This window comes from Euprymna scolopes, chromosome 14 (assembly GCF_053919585.1).
Source record: "Euprymna scolopes isolate OS-2025 chromosome 14, ASM5391958v1, whole genome shotgun sequence".
Taxonomy (NCBI): domain Eukaryota; kingdom Metazoa; phylum Mollusca; class Cephalopoda; order Sepiida; family Sepiolidae; genus Euprymna; species Euprymna scolopes.
Window position 1 is genome coordinate 52161683 of NC_136495.1, and position 18765 is coordinate 52180447.

Sequence of the window (18765 nt, forward strand, 5' to 3'; positions counted from 1 at the left end):
TTGGGGGATCGAAATCGGTATCGGAATCGGAAAATTTTGTGTCTATTTTCCGATGCCAAAACGATTCTTTTAATTGTCTTTTTTTTTTTCTTTTTTTTTTTTTTTGATTTTGTTTAAAGTAAAATCTTTAACTGCAGGTGATAATGGTAAAAGAATAAATATTTATTGATTTTAAATTACTAGTAAAGCTAAAATTTATAGATCATTCACCACAACTGTATTTTGACGTTTAGGAAAATATTTGCATATTTAACATGTATTTTTACGAAAATCGGCGAAAATAACGATCTTATAGTTAAATAATTAGAGATTTATACAGAATCGGAATCGAAATCGGTAATCGTATCGGAATCGGGAATTTAGCACGGAATCGATAATTGTATAGGAATCGGGAAAAATATTGGAATCGTTCCATCACTATTAATTTGTATTAATTGCTGTTATTTTTAGTTTGTGTTCCTTACAACTTTCTGGGGCTTGAAGGTTCAATCCTTACTACAGACAATAATAACTGCAAATAATATTAATTAACATTTCTACCCGATAATCTTGGGTTCCTCGGTATTTAAAACCAGCAAAGATTAGACCATTCCTGCAATGACCTGGTCCCTGTTAAATGCGGTGTAATGCTGATTCTATACAGTTCTAGGAGGTCCACTTTCCTATGCTTTGCCTTCTCTCTTTGAGAAGGGGTTAGTTTATTTCTAATCGCCTGAAGCGCTCTTACCAAAGAATGCTGACGAGGCTGCCCAGGCACCTTTTGCAGGTCAAAGTGTTCCTCCTCGGGGGCGCTGACGTCTCAATCCCACTTTCTAACCTAAGTGTCACAGTTCTTGCAATGTGAAAGAGCTAAATACCCTCTGGTTTTTCCTTGTAAGGCATTCAGAGTGAGAAGACGTTTTGCTACCGCAAGAAAAATCTTTATTTTCCTTCTCCATGTGCCTAACGCCAGTCAGAATTTCCACAAACACAGCTTCTTTGCAAAGACTTCCCATCTGGAGAACACGAAAGCATGGGATTGCTTCCCTGCTGATTACAACTTGGTCGTCTTCAAACCCAGTGTCAACAAATACTTGCCATAAATCACCCCACGAGTAATCAAACACAATTCATACCATTAATCATTGTTAGTACTCCCATAGTATTCCTCATCTTCCGACTGACAATCATTCCGTCAGATTAGCATTTATCCTCAAATGATACTTAGCCTTGATAAATAGTAAAAAAAAAAATCTTAGCAAATTATTTGGTTTGTTTGGGTAAAAATGGAGAATTAGCCGAGTTTGTTTTAATATTTTTAATGTAAAAAAAAAATAATAACTTACTGTTTTGCACAATAAAGAACTTCGATTTTTTTCGCATCGGCAAAACGTCCTCCTCTTTGGTTTTCTTTCAATTCTTTCTTTAAAGAATAGAAAAACAATTGTAAGTCCAAGACTTTGTCTAGTTTGTTGGTTCCGATTATATAATTTCTATGAAAATTCACTTAATAAGTTCCGGGCCGACACGTAGATGGCACCACTAATTAAAAAAATCCGTATGATTTTTTATAACGTACTAACCTTAAAATAGCAGTTATCATAATTGGAGCTCAATCGAATATTAGTTTACAAATTGCAGTTATTTATTTGAAGCTACTGTTGCAAATTTTGAAAACATGAAAAATATGAATTCCCTGTGTTGATTACGGCATTGCTTTCTGATGGCAAAAAATAATGTTCAAGCAAAGCAATGGTTTAATAAGTGTTATTCGAATTCTGCGGAAATCATGAATAAAAGATGATATGCTGACTTCAAATGCGGTCGTACAAACACAAATAATGCTGAACGCCCATGTTGCCCAAATTTGGTAATTGTTCTGGAAAACATAAAAAAGTCCACAAACTCGTTTTGTTCGATTGTAACTTGAAATTGTATAAGAAGTTGCTGAGGAGATGAAGATACAAGAAATCTATTCACCATTTTCTATCAACATTTGAAAGCTGTGTTCAATGTGAGTGCTGCGTTGCTCAGATCAAAAACTATATGTCGAAGATTCAGAGTGTTGTTTTTAAAAGTTGTAGTGTCTTTGGTGCTTGTTCGTAAGCAAAAGAAACGTGATTGGCTAAGAAAAAAGGAATAGAGAGAGTACATAAAACGGTAAATATCCGAGTTCGAATCTCATGTGTCTTAGCGTATTCTGTAGTGTCGTTATCAAAATATACTTTTTGGTGTAACAAATATTTAAAAAAAACAAAACAAAACGAACAAAAAGGCAATGTCTCGTGAATAAAGGCAAAATGACAATAAACAAAAGGGAAGCAAAATATAAAAAGGGGCAAATGAAAATCACTCACGAAAAGTATATAAATTTAGTCAAATTTTATTACAAAGTTTTATTAAAAGAAATAAAAAGCTAGTTGCTTTTATTTCTCAAAGCTAAAAGGGCTAAAAATTAACCTCAAGTATCAATTGCAAAAAGATTAAAAAAAAAAAAAATAGAACATACAAAAAAGGTGGGTCTTTAATTGAGAGACTAATTTTAAAATTAATTCTATCGCCTGGAATGACAAAGTTAAATTCATCGTCCAAACGATAGTGACAAATAAAATGGGAAAATACACGTTGTCCCCTTTTAAAATAAGCATACAAAAATAGTCTTACTTGATATGTAAAACCGGAAAGGAAAGAAACATGCAAAAAGGGTCTTTAAAAACGTTCTTTTTCTTTCAGTTTTTTTTTTTTTTTTTTGAGAGCCATTCTCTCAATCTTCTATAAACTTCTGGTTCTAATGTTGCTTTTTTTCTTCTTTTGAAATAAAAAATCCTTATGAGAAGGGAATCTCAGTTGAATTGTCTTCCAAGATGGTCTCTTTCATTAAATTACTTTCCTGGAGAACACATGTGCCGATAATCTGCCTGTCTTTTTGTCTGACAGGCCGGCAAAATTTAATTTGTCTCTTACAAAAAAATATCCCAGTTTCTTCGTTGGTCCTTTTTTAGACTAATAGTTCCCCAGTTAACAAGGCCTTATAGAATTTTTTTGTCATATATTTCTTCTTCCTCTTTTTTCTCCTTTTTTTTTATCTTTTTCTCCTCGTTTTCCTTTCTCTGGAGTTTGCATACTCCTGCTGATGTTATTGGTCATGTGACTAATTTCTGCCTGTTGATTGATCTACGCATTCCCGCGTTTTTAATAGATTTCAAGCTGAAGTTGGCAGTTCGGTCTGGAACTATTCGAAATGTGTTGACGTACTATATTTTCTTCATCTAAACAGGACATTAAAATGTTGAAGTGAACTCGTTTAAGTTACCCGGTGAAGTTTATAATGTTGAAGTGATTGCATCTAAGTTACCTGACGTATTCGTATCTCGCTGAGAGAAATCTACTTCAAGGAAATCCAAGAAATCTGCCGAGGACTTGCAGTTAAATATGTCAAAAAAATACCAGCTTGGAGAAGAGAAGACACATGTGAGAAATATTCTCACTAAGAAAGATTGAAGTAAAAAGTGTCTATCATTTGATATTTTCTAAGGCCTGAAGAAAACGGACACGTTTCAAGCTACAGTTTTTCTAAGTCAAAAGAAAATAATATTTCTATTCTGAGCGGACACAAAAAAGGAACGAAGAAGTTATTTTTCTACCGGATTTCTAGCCTCTTCAGAGAACGTTAAAATACGAAGAACTATGCTTTTTTTCCCAAGGTTATTGCTTCAGAAATAGGAGGAAATAACTTCCTCGCTATAAAAAACACCCTCAGAACATTATTTCAGATAATAAGTTATATTTGTCTGCAGATACTACGCTCTATAACAGGCACGACAGGAAAACAAATGAACACATATCTAAAGAAATGGCAGAAACACTAGAGGATGACTTCCAATCTGTAGTGGAATTGGGACAAAAATGGATGGTCACGTTCAATGCCGCCAAGACTAAACTAGTTTCATTCAATAACTACAAGAAACCTTCTCTACCACCTATAGCAATGGCCAGCGACTCTTTATCTGAGAGTAGGTCTTTCAAGCTCCTTGGCCTAACGTTCACAGGAAACATGAGTTGGAACAATTACATCGAGGGCATTGCCAGGGCCGCTGCAAGGAAGATGGGCTCTCTCTACCGTGCTAGAAAACTACTAACACCCGAAAGTATCCTCTACCTCTATAAGGCCACCATTCGCCCATGTATGGAGTATTGCTGTCATATTTGGGCTGGTGCATCGGCTACTAGTCTCTCGCTCCTTGACAAGGTTCAAAAGAGAGTCGCAAATCTGATAGGCCCTGAACTGGCATCTAAGCTTCAGCCTCTGTCCCATCGACGAAACGTTGCATCCCTCTGCCTGTTCTACAAGTATTTTAATGGTGAATGCTCTGACGAACTGCAAGCACTTGTGCCCCCACGACGTGAACACCCTCGACAGACCCGACAGGCTGCAAAATCCCACCCCCACACAGTAGAGATCCCTAGATGTAAAAGATCTTTTTACTCCAGTAGTTTCTTCCCCAGAACCGCTAGACTTAGCAATTCCATTCCAGGTCCCTGCTTCCCCAACTGTACTAACGTGCATAAGGTCAAGTGTAACGTGAACCAACATCTTGCTGCCCAAATCACTACATAGTACCCCAGTAGTTTTGCCTCTGATAGTAGTCCCCTACACCAAAGTGGCAATGTGCCTTGTTTGGGGTGAAAATGTAATTAAAAAAAAAAATTAAAAAAAAAAAAGATATTTCAACTAATCTTCTCGAGATGACTTTTATTAAAAAAAAAAAAAAGACATTACAAAATGAAAACTTAAATTGAAAACAAAGGGAACGAATTCTTTTCAACCTTGCTAAAAGGATTACGACCTTCTAAAAACCCTACGTTGGTCGAAATCTCATATCACAGCAGTAAGTAGTAAAAAAAGCCGGCGCTTATACAGTTTAGTCAAGACATTAAAAAATAAAAATATTGAAAAAATAGTTATATTGAACGTACTCGTTATAGTCTGAAGTTCTCCGAAAAAAAATTAACTTAATTTCATCAAGTAGTTTTTATTTTACAGCGAAAAAGCTAGTAATACAGATGGGGAGGGAGTATCGGCGCTTTAACTGGAGTTATCTCCCTTTGGTGTGTTCAACAAATTTCGTAATGGCTGACTTCAACGCGCTCTCATAAAAACGTGTTTTTCTGCTGTAAAATAAAAACTACTCGATCAAATTAAATGAAATTTTTTTTTCGGAGATCGTCAATCCAAAACAGATACGTACAATATAACCTTTTTCGATATTTTCATTTTTTTAATGTCTTGACTAAACGGTACAAGTACCAAAAAGATTTCCCAACGCGTTTTTTCTTTCTTTCTTTCTTTCGTAATTGTTAACTCACAAAGAACTTCCTTTGTAGATGAGAGCAAAATCTTAAGCAGACAGCTCATAAACTTTTTTTCTTTCTTTTGTTAATAAAACTGTTCATTTTGTTTTTTATTTTTAATCAACTTTTTTTTTCAAGCTTTTGGCCGATTCTCGGAACTCCAAAAGTAAGAGCACGAAGCCGCCATCTTTGTTTTCGTTTTAATTTAAGCGCTTGGCACAACTTGCGTTTCACACTTAAAACACGCTTTAAAATCAGTTAAAACACCAAAAACTCATCCAGATAGGTAGAAGTGTAACTTATCTTGCTTTTGATAGCATTTATTTGTTATATACACACACACACACACACACACACACACACACACACACACACACACACACACACACACACATATTTATATATATATATATATATATATATATATATATATATATATATATATATATATATATATATATATATATCACTTTTTCGTGCCTCGGTCTATTGGGAAACAAACCCAGATAAAAAAAAATTATACGTGCTTTATAAATTTAAAGAAATAAAGACATAAAAAACAATATTAAACGAAATGATTTTTTATAATCCGTAAAAAGTAGATAAAAAGGGCGTTTTAGTTCAAAAGCAAATTATTTTCGCTTAAAAACATAATTTCTAATGAAAAATTTGCATTTTTTTTTTTTTTACTTTAACTTCAACTCAACACCCACCTTTAAATTGACGACTTTTTAAATTAGTTTTCAGATCTGCTGAAAACGAATATCACATTCAAATTTGGGACAGACAAGTAGCTTTCTGGATATTAAGACATTTTTTCCAATGTGTTACTTAATCACTGTCAGTGGCGGTCGCCATCCTTAACATAGGGAGGCGTGGATCTTTTGTAACACTCATGTGCATTAGTACTTTTCAGTTGGGAAAAACATGGCCGCCAGTAAAAACACAGTGGATTACATTGGATAATAAAGATCTTAATATCCAGAAAACTACTTGTCAGCCCCAAATTTAAATATGATATTCGTTTTCAGCATACACGAAAACTTATAGAAGTCGTCAATTAAACAGCAAGTTGTAATTAAAGTAAAAAAAAAAAAAAAAAAAAAAAAATCCTTAAGAAACCAGATAACACAATGTGGGATATTTTTTTTTTCAAATAATGAATTATTATTAATTTTTTTAATCCGAATTTCGTCTCCATGAATCTTATTCAGAGTGATATAGACAATTGTTTTTTCACCAGTTATTAAAAAACAGTTTCTTCAACAATGCTGTAAGATCTCGACAATGAAAAAAAAAATATCTGTATTAGCCTGAGCAATAGTCATACAGGTGAAAATTTAGATTTAATAAAATATAAGTAAATAATTTATTTGAAAAAAAAAAAAAAAAAAAAAAAACAATCCTGCATCGTTGTATCAGGTTTCTTAATTGGTTTTCTAATTTCTCATTATACCGATGCTTCTACTATACTAAAATTGATCTCAATGTGAGTTGTAATAGTTTTGTCAATAAACACAAGACTTACGAGGTGCCTTAAATAAGTTTCCAGACTTTTTTGTACAGACATTTAAGATTGGCGTAAACTCTTGAAAATTCAGTATGTTATGAAGCGTATTGCGTAGTCGATCTTTCGTCAGCAAAGAAGACTCGTAAATTCGTTTGTATAAAAAATATAAAACTTTTATTTTCTGGTTGTCGTTACCGCGTAATAAAAATGCGGGCGCTTAGCCAGAGAACGGCGGAGAACGGAATGGAGAAGTGGGTAGATTAGATTCACACTTGTGCAGTGTTGATCTCTCGACTGCCTGTCTCATCTGACTGTTTTATCCCTTACTTTTTCTGGGTTATATGTGTGAACTGCTTCGTTTACAGGCTGCACCTCCTGACAGGTGCACGCTTCAAGTAGTTAACCTTTCCCCCTGTCGATCTTGATCTGATAGTTTGACCTCAACGTTCAGTGCGTTTGTCACCGGCTGTCAATGCGAGCGTCTGCGTGTGTGCACATAGAACGCTACAGTTATTGCTATATATCTTATGAGATGACTAACAAATTTTTATTATTTTAGATTCAAATGAACAGCTACAGCAGGAATTGGAATAATCCTACTAAAGCCTGATTGTCACAGATGGCGAATTTCGAAAATGCAATCTGGACGTGAGGACACTTTAGAAAAACGATATGCAATAAAATTTTGTTTTAAACTTGGGAAAATTTCACAGAAACCTATGAAATGCTTCAGACTGATTTTGGACCATCTTGCATGAATCGAGCATAAGTTTTTGGATAGCAGATTCAAGGAAGTGAGAGATGATGATAAGTGTGGGAAGAGTAAGGAAGTCAAAACACCAGAGTTGATTGGTCAAATAAAGAATTTCATGGATAAGGACCATCGTGTATCTATAGATACAAAAAGTGCACAGTTTGATGTCAGTGTGGGAACTGTACACACAATTATTTGCGAGGAACTGAAGACGCGGAAGATTTGCGCAAAGTTTGCCTCAAGAGTGCTCCATCCTTGTCACAGACTATTTGACCAAGATGGACACATCAAGACAGTTCCTCACCCTCCCTATAGTTCAGACTTTGCTCCATGTGACTTTTGGTTATTCTCTAAGATCAATGAAAACCTTAGCAGCTGCCGTGATGAGACAATTGAGGAAATGAAAGAGACTGTGATGAGGTTTATTGACACGCTCACACAAGAATAATTCCGTGGGGATTTGCAGAAGTTGTTGTACGACAAGTGCATTGCAGCCAGAGGAGATTACTTCGAAGAGGACTAGAGTTTCATGTGTGTACTATCAATAAAAGTGCACATACGAAAAAAAAAGTCTGGAAACTTATCGAAAGCATACATATATATATATATACTTTAATCGTAGTAATTTGCATAGAAATTTTGCAAATATTTTTCTTCGTACTAGAAAACGGCAGAAGCTAGATAAAGATAGAAATTGAAATACCCAGGTTCTGTACCACTATAGGGTCTAAACCAGCTGATATTTATAAAGTCAGGTCCTTTATTGCGATAACATTGACATAAAAAAATCAGATACAAATTAAAAGAACTTCACATGGGTAACATATGCAACATGTTGACATGATAAACGTATCAGGCCTAACTAATTTGCATATATGCATTTTACAAAAGTAATTTGCATATGCCTTTATAAAATGACTGTTCAAAGTGAACAATACGTCAAATACGTGCACGATGATCCGCTGTGAAAACTATAAACGATTATTATAAGTATGTTGCTCGGTCAGTTGAAAAACGAATGCTAAAGTGTCGGAGCATTTGTTGCTAATGGTATTTCGCACTTGTGCTCTCGTGCGAAGATACAATTGTGCCATTTTAACCTAAATTCGTTTTTTAGATATGTATTATTTCGTTCCATGTCTATTTTGTTGTAAAAAAAAAAAGACATCGAAAATATTCATGGGATTTAAATTTCAATAATTCATAAGAAATCCTACCGATTTTTTGTTGCAAAAAAAGCAGATTTCTTTAATGATATATATTCTTTCGTTGAAATATAAATATTTTCTCATAAGAAACTGATTAAGAAGAAAAAAGAAGCAATAGGAAGGTAGTGGCTAAATAAACAAAACTATTTTTTTTTCTTATGCGTATGGCGAGGTTCGCACTAATGACTTTTTATTTCCACTTGACTCGATCGCTAGCTTGGTTCGAGTGAAGGCCGATTTTATAGAGATCTTTGCGCAAGGTGTTTGTCCATCTCATCACCGGTTTTTCTCTCGGTCGGTTCCTGGCCACTAAATAAATGGATAAATTTTTGTGATGATGTTGTTGTTGATCCTCAAAAACATGTCTAAACCCTCTAAGCCACCATTCCTTTGTAGCAGACGGATTTGCAACAAACACAAGCAGGAGCGAATTCTCGCGGCCGGAGATTTTTAAACACACTTTCTTCCTAGCATGTCCAATCAGAAGCCAGTCACGTGACCTAATTTATAAAACGCTAAACTGGCAACACACTCTCTATCTTTCTTCCCAGATCTTGGACGGACAACAACTCAAGGTGGAACGGACCTGTCGCCCCCAAATTTCTTTCTTCAGACTCAACACATTAAAACCTGGCCTACGGCCTCGGGGTTTGGCTATGACGGAATATAAAAAAGTCAACATGGCTATCTCCGCATGCGATACACTAGGTGCATCAGAATTTTGGGGGAATTTTTGACACCCCTAACACGAAATTGCGAATAAAATATAAAAAACTCGCAATTTCCTTTTTTTTGGGGGGGGGGGGTATTTTCTTTATGGATTATACTTCCAAAATAAACTATTAAAGTTATATAAAAAGTAATAGAAATATTATTTTTTTTACTAAAAAGAGTGTTTACAAAGTGCCGGCCAGCGTCCATGCAGCCATTTTTTTACGTAATGAAATCAATTGAATTTTACGAGTTAAATATTTTTCAATTTTTAAACTTTAAAAATCTATCAAAATTTTTCTATTGATTCAATTTTTACGATATTTTTAGGGTCCATGTGAAATTTTATGCTCTTTCCAATAAACCAAATATAATATTTTAGACAAACGGTTTTTACCCACCCCCCGATTTTGAAATGCCTTTAAAAAGTAAATAATTAATCTACTCACCAAAGTTTTATATATCACAAAGATCAATAAATAATATATTAAAATTTAAAACAAAAAAGAGGTGTCTTTTAGAAATTTATCTGTAAAGTTCAAAGTTTAAAACCTTTTTTTTAAAAACCACTTTGTTTTTTTGTTTTTAAATGAAACCTCATAATCTTCTTATATTGTACAAAAAGTTTCGTTTTATTACGAAAATTATTTCTATTTCATTCAATGTTTTTTTTTTAGATATTAAAAAAATTTCACTCCATAAAGTGGAAATTAAATCAAAAACTCGTGTATTTTTTTTGAGAAAAGAAAAAAAAATTCTTGAACTATTTCTTTAAGGCAAAAAAATATAAATAAAATGTGACTAGTTTTCAAGTATGGAGGCACAAATTTCTTTACGCGCAAAGGTAGACGACTAACGTGAACGTGTGGCTTTTACTTCCTTCTGTCCACCTGTAATTCAAAACAATAAAAAAAAAAAACTATTTCCGGGTTTAAATAAAAACGTAAAATGTTTGCATGATGGCGGGTTTTTCAAATAGGCGTTTAAAAAATTCTTTTATTTAAAAAATAATTAATTTTAAAATATAAATATGGATAAATTCTTAACAATGAAGAATGCAACTACACATTGATTAGTAGTTTTTAAAGGTAAGTGTTTTTTGGCCTAAGTTAAATTTCGTTTATTTTCTTCAAATCGTTTAAAGAAAACCGATTAAAAAAAACAAATATTTGCTATTAAACCTGTTATTTTTTTTAAAATTTGGTCTTTGCTCTTTTAATTGAAAAAAATAGGGTTTGAATTACATTTTTCGATTAGTTATAAGCTTGGAAAGACAGGGGGTCGAATTATTCAATATTTTTTCACGCATTCGTAAGGTCAGTTTCTGACACACCTAGCGATACACACACGAACTCGCCTTCTCATCTTACAGTAATGTATGTTATCTTTCGTAATGCACGCTTCTATTACTAGCTTCTAGGAGACAAATAATCCATCATGGCTACGAATCATAACTTCAACATATTCAAACTTGTCAGATTTGTCTCATTCAACAGGCATGTCTATTATTTAATCAATGTCTTCACGCAAGAACACTTTCGACGACTAACCCTTTCCTTATTAATTTTAAGGAAGATAACCAATAAAGCTGTTTTTAAATGATAGAATGAGACTTCTTTTCTTTTCTTTATTTCTACTAGACATTCATTTTGTTCCAATCAATTCAATGCTGTAGTGCCTTTGGGTATCCTCAAATATAGTCGATCGATGTAATACCTGAAATCCAGTGGATCGTTTCAGTTTCCATAAAAGCGACTCTTTACTCTGCCTTCTTTGTTGTTGGCAGGCACTCGAAGCTGTACAAAGCATAAATAAACAAATATAAAAGTAAAAAATAAATAAACAAATAAAAATCCGAGCAACGCCGGGTAGATACAACTAGCTTTTAATAAAATATATATCGATATGTACCATATCTATTTTTTGTTAACCCTTACTAGAAACGAAAGTATTTTCATTTCATCATTTCCTAAGACGTCCTCTCGATTTTTATTGCAAAATAAACTTTATATATATATATATATATATATATATATATATATATATATATATATATATATATATATATATATATATATATATATATATATATATATATATATACTAGCTGTACCCGGCCACGCGTTGCTGTGGCTCAGTTTGTTAAAATGGAACACATGTGAAAGTAGAGAAAAGTTTGATTCTTTTTTTCAAGAGAATGTACAAATTATTTTTTTCTTTTAACAGATGTTAAGAAAATAAACAGAAAAATACTTCCATCATTAATTATGCAAAAAAATAAATAAAATGTTGATTTAGTGTTTCAATATGCTTATAAATTACGATAAAACTTGCTGAATATGCACTGTTTTTCGGTTGTTGAAAAAATGGAACGGAAACTTAAATTTCGCTTCGTTTTAATCTTTCTTAATTTTTTAATTGTGCCCCCCCCCTTCAAACGAATATAATCAAAACAGTAACATTCAACAATTGTACTTTATGTATATAAAACACAAAATATTTATTAAAAAAAAAAATTTTTTTAAAAGTTAATAACGAAAGGGAAATAATTCCATTTTTAAACGAAAAGGTCAGTTTGGTATATCTTTTTGTTATTTTTTACATAAGTCCAGCTTACCATTCACATTGGAAATGTCGCGATTTATAGGTTGTCGGGTACGTTTACAATGAATAAACACTCCAATCTAGTAGATGTATCAGCATTTTTGTAGGAATTTTTTACACCTCTATCACGAAACTGCGAATAAAATATAAAAATCTCGTAATTTCTCTTTTAAAAGTGGGTTGTTTATTTTCTTTATGGTTTATACTTCCAAAATAAACTATTAAAGTTGTTTTAAAAGTAATAGAAATATTTTTTTTTTAAAAACAGTAATGAATTTTACGAACTCAATATTTTTCAATTTTTAAACTTTAAAAATCTATCAAAATTTTTCTATTGATTCTATTTTTACGATATTTTCAGGCTCAATGTGAAATTTTATGCTCTTTCCAATAAACCGAATATAATATTTTAGACAAACGTTTTTTTTAATTCACGCCCCCCATTTTCAAATGTCTAGTAAAAAGTAAATAATTAATTTACACACCAAAGTTTTATATATCACAAATTGAAGAGAAAAGGTCAATAAGTAATATATTCAAATTTAAAACAAAAAAAGTAGTGTTTTTTAGAAATTTACCTGTAAAGTTCGAAGTTTAAAACCTGTTTTATTAAACCACGTTGTCTGTTTTTTCTTTTGTTTTTGTTTTTTTTTATGAAACCTTGGTCCTTGCTCCTTTAATTGAAAAAAAAAATTAGGGCTTGAGTTACATTTTTCGAGGAGTTATAAGCTTGGAAAGACGGGGTGGAATTATTCACTATTTTTAACGAAATTTCTTTCACACCTACCAATCTACCCATGTTAAGAACGGCTTTCGGAATAGACACCCTTAACCTTGCCAGAATACCCGAAAAGCTATAAAGTTGACGTGTCGAATGTGAACGATGAGTTGGACGTAATGTAAAAATGTACCGAATTTAAAAGGGAACGAAATTCAAATTTCCGTTCCATTTTTACAACCGTAAAGCAGAGCATTCTATGCAAATTTTACCTAACTTACTGTATTAATGCTATTTTTTTTAAGCAAGAAAAAAGGTAAATATCCAGATACGCTACTATAGAACACCCACCACTCTAATTTGTTTTTTTACAGGTAATTGAGGTCGCTGACAGCGAATCTGATAGTCAAACTTGGGGCAAATTTACCGTTTGCATGGTATTTACCCCTGAACCCACGAACTTCTTTCCACCATTTTGCAGCTTCCGTTTATGCTACGCGCATGCACGCTGTAGCATAAACGACGGCTTCACCAAGCAAACTACGTTGGGGGGGAGGGTTTTTTTTTCCAGGACATAGAATTTTCTAATTTTCAAAAATACATTATAGCGCTTTTTGGGTGGAAAATTTTAAATTAGCTGAAAAAGAAATAAAATAAGAAAAGGAAAGCACACCAAGTTGGAGTAGGGGGGGGGTAATTTATCTGTTTTTTTTGTTGTTGTTTTTTTTACCTGGAACATAGAATTTTCAAATTTTCCGTAAGTAACGCACCGACATTTACCAATTAGAACACCATTTAACATTTTCCGAAGATTTTACTTTGTACATTCGGCGCGAGCGGGGGGGGGGGGCAGATGTGATGTTGGGGCGCGCGCGCCCCTCAACATCCCCCCAAAAAAGACAAATTAGAGTGGTCGGTGTTCTGTAGTAGCGTATCTGGATATTTACCAAAAAAAAAAATATTTAGGTTTGGCTATAAATTCCTAAACTCATTTCACCCTAAATAATTTAGGTGAGTGAAATAGGAATCTAATTGAATCTTTAATTTCCTGAATAATATGCGAGAATTCATTTTTCTTCGAGTTATATCGAATTCATTAATACGGACTTTAGGGGCTTTTTTCGTAATGTTACTGTAAAAATTATTTTTTATTGTTACAAATTACGATGCTTTAAAAAAAGCAAAAATAAATTCTTGCGTTTTTTATTTACTACTGAAAACCATAACTTTAGTAAAGGCATTTTTTGTTTAAACAAAATAAAACATTTTCACTAAGAGTTAAGTAAAAATAATTAGTTCATTATATTCTGCGATCATTATTTTAAAAACACTGCAATTTTCATTAAAATTCGTTAATTTACTGATTTTTGGTGAATTTTTAAGTAAAGGGAGTCAAAATGTGTATACACTTTGAGCGTCGGCATTCATTTTGCGACCACGTGTGGTTAATTTAAATTAAATTTCAATCACATGGTTACATTATCAATAATCATGTAATTAAACCCATTGAAAATTTACCGATATTGTAAAAACATTCTGTTTATATTAAGCCTGTAGTGTTTTTTTAGTGATGCATGTAATGTTGTCAACTGAGATTTAAAAAAAACCCCGCGAGATCAGGAGAATCCTACAATAAAAAAATTATAAATATAGTATATTCAATATATAAAATGTTCCGTGTTTTCTCACTATATGTTTCTGGAATTATATTGAAGCGGTTAGCTCCCCAGAAGGCTTACATATTTTACCAGCTAGTTTTGCCTGTTTTTTTCAGAGAGCGTATTTTTTTTATTTTTGCAGGAAACAAATCATAAACTCAAACTTTTTATAATAAAAGTTAAATTGAAATATACTGCAAATTAAACATCACAATAATGGTGCAACATATTTTGAAATTAGAAAAATAAAAAACAAAAAACTTTGTTTTAGCATAGCAAGCGACAAACTTTTTTTTTTTTTTACTTATATAATAAAGAAAAGATGTGTAAATTAAAAAATTTGGAAGATAAACAAATGAATTGTTTTTTTTTGTTTGTTTTTTACTTATCGAGTTAACAGAAAATGAAATCTTTCGTCAATTCGTGGCTGTGAAATGAATCGAACCGGAAGTTCAATTTTATCAACAGAACAGATTCGCAGTAACGGTTAAAAAATATATTTGTTTTATTTAATATTTTAATAATTCGCGAGGTAAATTTATTTTAATAACATAAAAACATACCTCGACTCTAAAGATGGGTTGTCTGAAAATTTCAAATAAATTGGTAACGTAGAAATATGGTTTTATTCTTTTGTAACGAACCAAATTTACATTTTTATATATATATATATATATATATATATATATATATATATATATATATATATATATATATATATATATATATATCCCTTTATTGAATTATCTTTAAACAAGCTGTAAATATTTTCTTACAAGAAATTAATTAAAAGAAAAAAACAATGAGTGGGTTGAAGTGTAAACGAGCGAAATAAAAATGAAAATGAAAGACTCCCGGACAACGCCGGGTAGATACAACTAGCTAAGAAATATTTATCATAAACCGACATCAAATGTAATCAAATTTTACTTCAGTCCTATTAATCATTTTCAATCCTCTCATTATATTCTTCATCTTGCAACTGATAATGATTTAATATCATTAACCCTTATTCTCGAGTGGCATTTGACCTTGATAATACCGCTCCATTAATAAAAAAAATAAATAAAATAAAAAAGAGTGTTTCTTGAGGAGGGGAGCCATATCGACACAAATGTTTCGGATTTCAATTTACGAAACGAACCGTAAATGACCAAAGCAGATTACGACTTGAAAGGCATGAAAACATTTATAAAACGCAGATGACAAAATTGCAATACGTACAAATTATATTGCACCGTATTTTGGTTAGGGTTAAGTAAGGTTAGAATAAAAAAATATTTAGGCTCCCTATAAATAAAATTGAAGAAACTTCGTAAAATAAAATCAAACAAAAGCTGATTCACTTAATGATTTTAAGAAAATTATTAAACCCTATTCGTAACATGGAGTGGAGGAGAATATTTGACCCTAACCTTAAGTTAGTCTATTCATCATAATGGTAAGAATCTTCGCTAATAAGCTAGGAGATAAGGGTTCAATCCTCGGCCGAGTCATACTAAAGACTTAAAAAAATGGTACTTGGTGCCCACTTCTCAAACACTCAGCATTATAAGGAGGGGGATCAAGGGCAAGTGGAGTAATCCTGGGAATGGAGTGGTGCCTTCCCCTACACCTTGGAGTCCCAGTTAATGAAAAGGGAGTCTGCGGGTTGCTCTTGACTATAGTTGGCCACTTAGCTTTAACTTAAGTCAGGGAAAAAAGAAAATGTCGTTTCATTTAATGTCGGTACTAATTGAGGAATTCGGCGACGATTCGGCCATAAACGGTCAGATTTGTGTCCCCCATCTATAGAAATACCGAACATTCATTAAAATTATGAACAAAGAATACGCATTTCACATGTCCAGATGTGAAGAAATCAGCAGGTAAATTATACTTTGGCAAAAGTGTAGTAGAGCTAAAAGTCGAGGATCGAAAACAAATAAAATATACCATAAATAACTTTTACCAAATGAAAATAAATAAATAAATAAATAAAATAAATAAATAAATAAATAAATTCTACTGACCTGCATAGTTTGAAACTTTTGAAATTATTTGTGAGTTTTGTTATTTCAAAATTTGTTTCATTAGTTTCATTTAGCACAGTACGTCAATCAAAAATAGCGGTCGATTTTTTTTACGTGATCACTAATTTCAGACTTAAAAGCCTAAAATAAAGCTTTCCTTAATCCGTCTGGTAATCACCCCCGGACTTAGTGTTAATAATATGTAAGTTCTCTCCATTTTCTTTTTGTAAAAAGTATTTTTTCATTCTAAAATGAACGATACGAAAATTGATAAGTAAACGTATTAAAACCTCGATTAAATCGTTGTTCTACATTAAACAGTATACGGTAATTTAGTCTTACCTTTTTGAGAAAGTCCATGAGTGTTTTGTTTATTGACGTCCAGAAGTTGACACTATTTGAGTATTTCTTTTCTTAGATTCTCACCACTACCGACAAAAACAGATCTTTTTCTTTTTCTTTTTTCCCCCTCTTTTTTTTTTTTTACATGCTCTTTTTCTTCTTTAATAGTTTTAAAGAATGAAATGCGTTTTCATATTATTCTGCAAGTTATAAAAATGTCGAACTTTTGACAAGCGAACAGTGAAGTCTATCGTTGAGTTCGCTTCATTGTAGATCGTTGCCATGGTGACTTCACTGTCCTCTTGTGTCACCCCACGTGGTCACCCACAACCATTCGCCACCCTTCTCCCTTTCTCACAGTCTTTATCGAAAGAAGCGACTGGTTTAGATTTATTTGAAACTCGATCACCTGTGACCACTTGGATTTAACTTTGACATTGGCTGATAGCTTTACAAGAAATTATTTTCTTGAAAACGGGCGACGTCATAAAGGGCTAATGATAACGTTTGAAGAAAAATAAAACTAATTTTATAACGTTATCCATTTTCAAGTTCTTTTTTTTTGTTACAAAGGAGTCACCACTTATCAAGGCCCGGAGGCCATTCGAGGATAAGGATTAATGAATGCACGGTAGTCAATAGTACAATACCGCAGTCATCGTTAGTAGTGGAAATTTGGTAAATTGGATTACTTAAAGAAACAGCTCATCAAGAACTTGTTTACGTTGGACATGAAGACGACCCTCTTGTAGTTAGCTGAAAAGCAGGCAAACGGAAGAGAGTTCCACAGGCGTGCAGTTCTTAGAAAGGAGCATTGTTCATGGAATCTACGTTTAGGTTTAGGCACAGATAAAGAGTGGGGGAAATTATTGATAGTGTTTTCAGCTATACGAGTGTTTTTTCGTGAAAAGTGAGGGGGGACCACAGATTAAAGTTCAGACAAGCACTTGCCATGAAAATAACAACAGAACAGAGACAGGCTCGCAACCCTTTTTCTGTGGGAAAGAGGTTGCAGGGAAGAAAAAACTAGGCTACGAAGTTTATTCTGAACCATGTCAAAGCAAGATAAGGTGCTTCTAGCAGCTCCTGCCCAGATGTGGCAACAGTACTACATTCTTGGACGTCCTTGGATCTTATACAAGTAGAGAATTGCATCAGCAGTGAGATATCTACTGGAGCGGTAGAACGATCCTACCATTTTTCCAGCGACCTTGGCAACGTATTTCATGTACGTGTTCCATTTCAGATCAGGAGTAAAGGTCAGATCTAGAAGCTTGTCAAAACATGGAGCTTCCCCAAGACGAGAAACATTCATTTCAATTGATGCCAAACGGAACCCAGAGCATTGATTATGGAAAGATAGCAGCTTGGTTTTAGATGCATTAAAATTAACCAGACACGCCTTTCCCCATTTCACGAAAAAAAAAAAACATAAATAAATAGAATACCCATGTTAATTGTTAAAGAACCGTAAGCAATAGAACGCCAGTCGAGATTCTGATCTCAGCAATCAGTCCGACAGTGACTTTTTAGCTGTTGGACTGAGGCAAATGTTCTGGGTAGTTCTAGGAGGTTCACCCTCGCAAACTTTGCCTCCCAGGGAATGCTACTCATACTTATTTTTGTAAGGCCCCGTGTTCTTCCTTTAGAGGTACTAACCCATTCATCCCACTGTCTGACCTTGTGTCACATCCCAACACAATGGGAGAGAGGTAAATACAGTGTTTCAACCTTTCGCTATAGGCCTATTGAAATGAACACATTCCTGTTTCTCTTAAGGAAGCTATGTGCTTTAGTAAGCTCTTAACAGTGACATTTTCCACAGATAGGAAATTAAAGATTTTTATCAAGTCTGTTGCTAAGTTTTCTAGAAAACTGGTTGGTTCATTCTACGACTCCAATAAATACCTGACTACT

The 18765-nt window shown here is 33.1% G+C and overlaps 1 protein-coding gene across 3 annotated transcripts in view; it reads right to left on the bottom strand.

Moving 5' to 3' along the window:
* Nucleotides 1–17308, bottom strand: part of LOC145293008 (leucine-rich repeat-containing protein 72-like) — a 72237-nt gene extending 54929 nt beyond the window's left edge. The window contains exons 1-2 of one of the 3 annotated variants that reach the window (XM_080139277.1): nt 16849–17308; nt 1326–1402 (exon numbers count right to left, since the gene is read on the bottom strand). In XM_080139277.1, the coding sequence (XP_079995403.1) occupies nt 1326–1402; nt 16849–16866 (95 nt within the window). In that variant the 5' untranslated portion in view covers nt 16867–17308. The remainder of the gene's footprint in view (nt 1–1325; nt 1403–16848) is intronic. The other 2 variants (XM_080139276.1, XM_080139278.1) reach the window with 2 other exon arrangements.
* Nucleotides 17309–18765: the final 1457 nt, after the last annotated feature.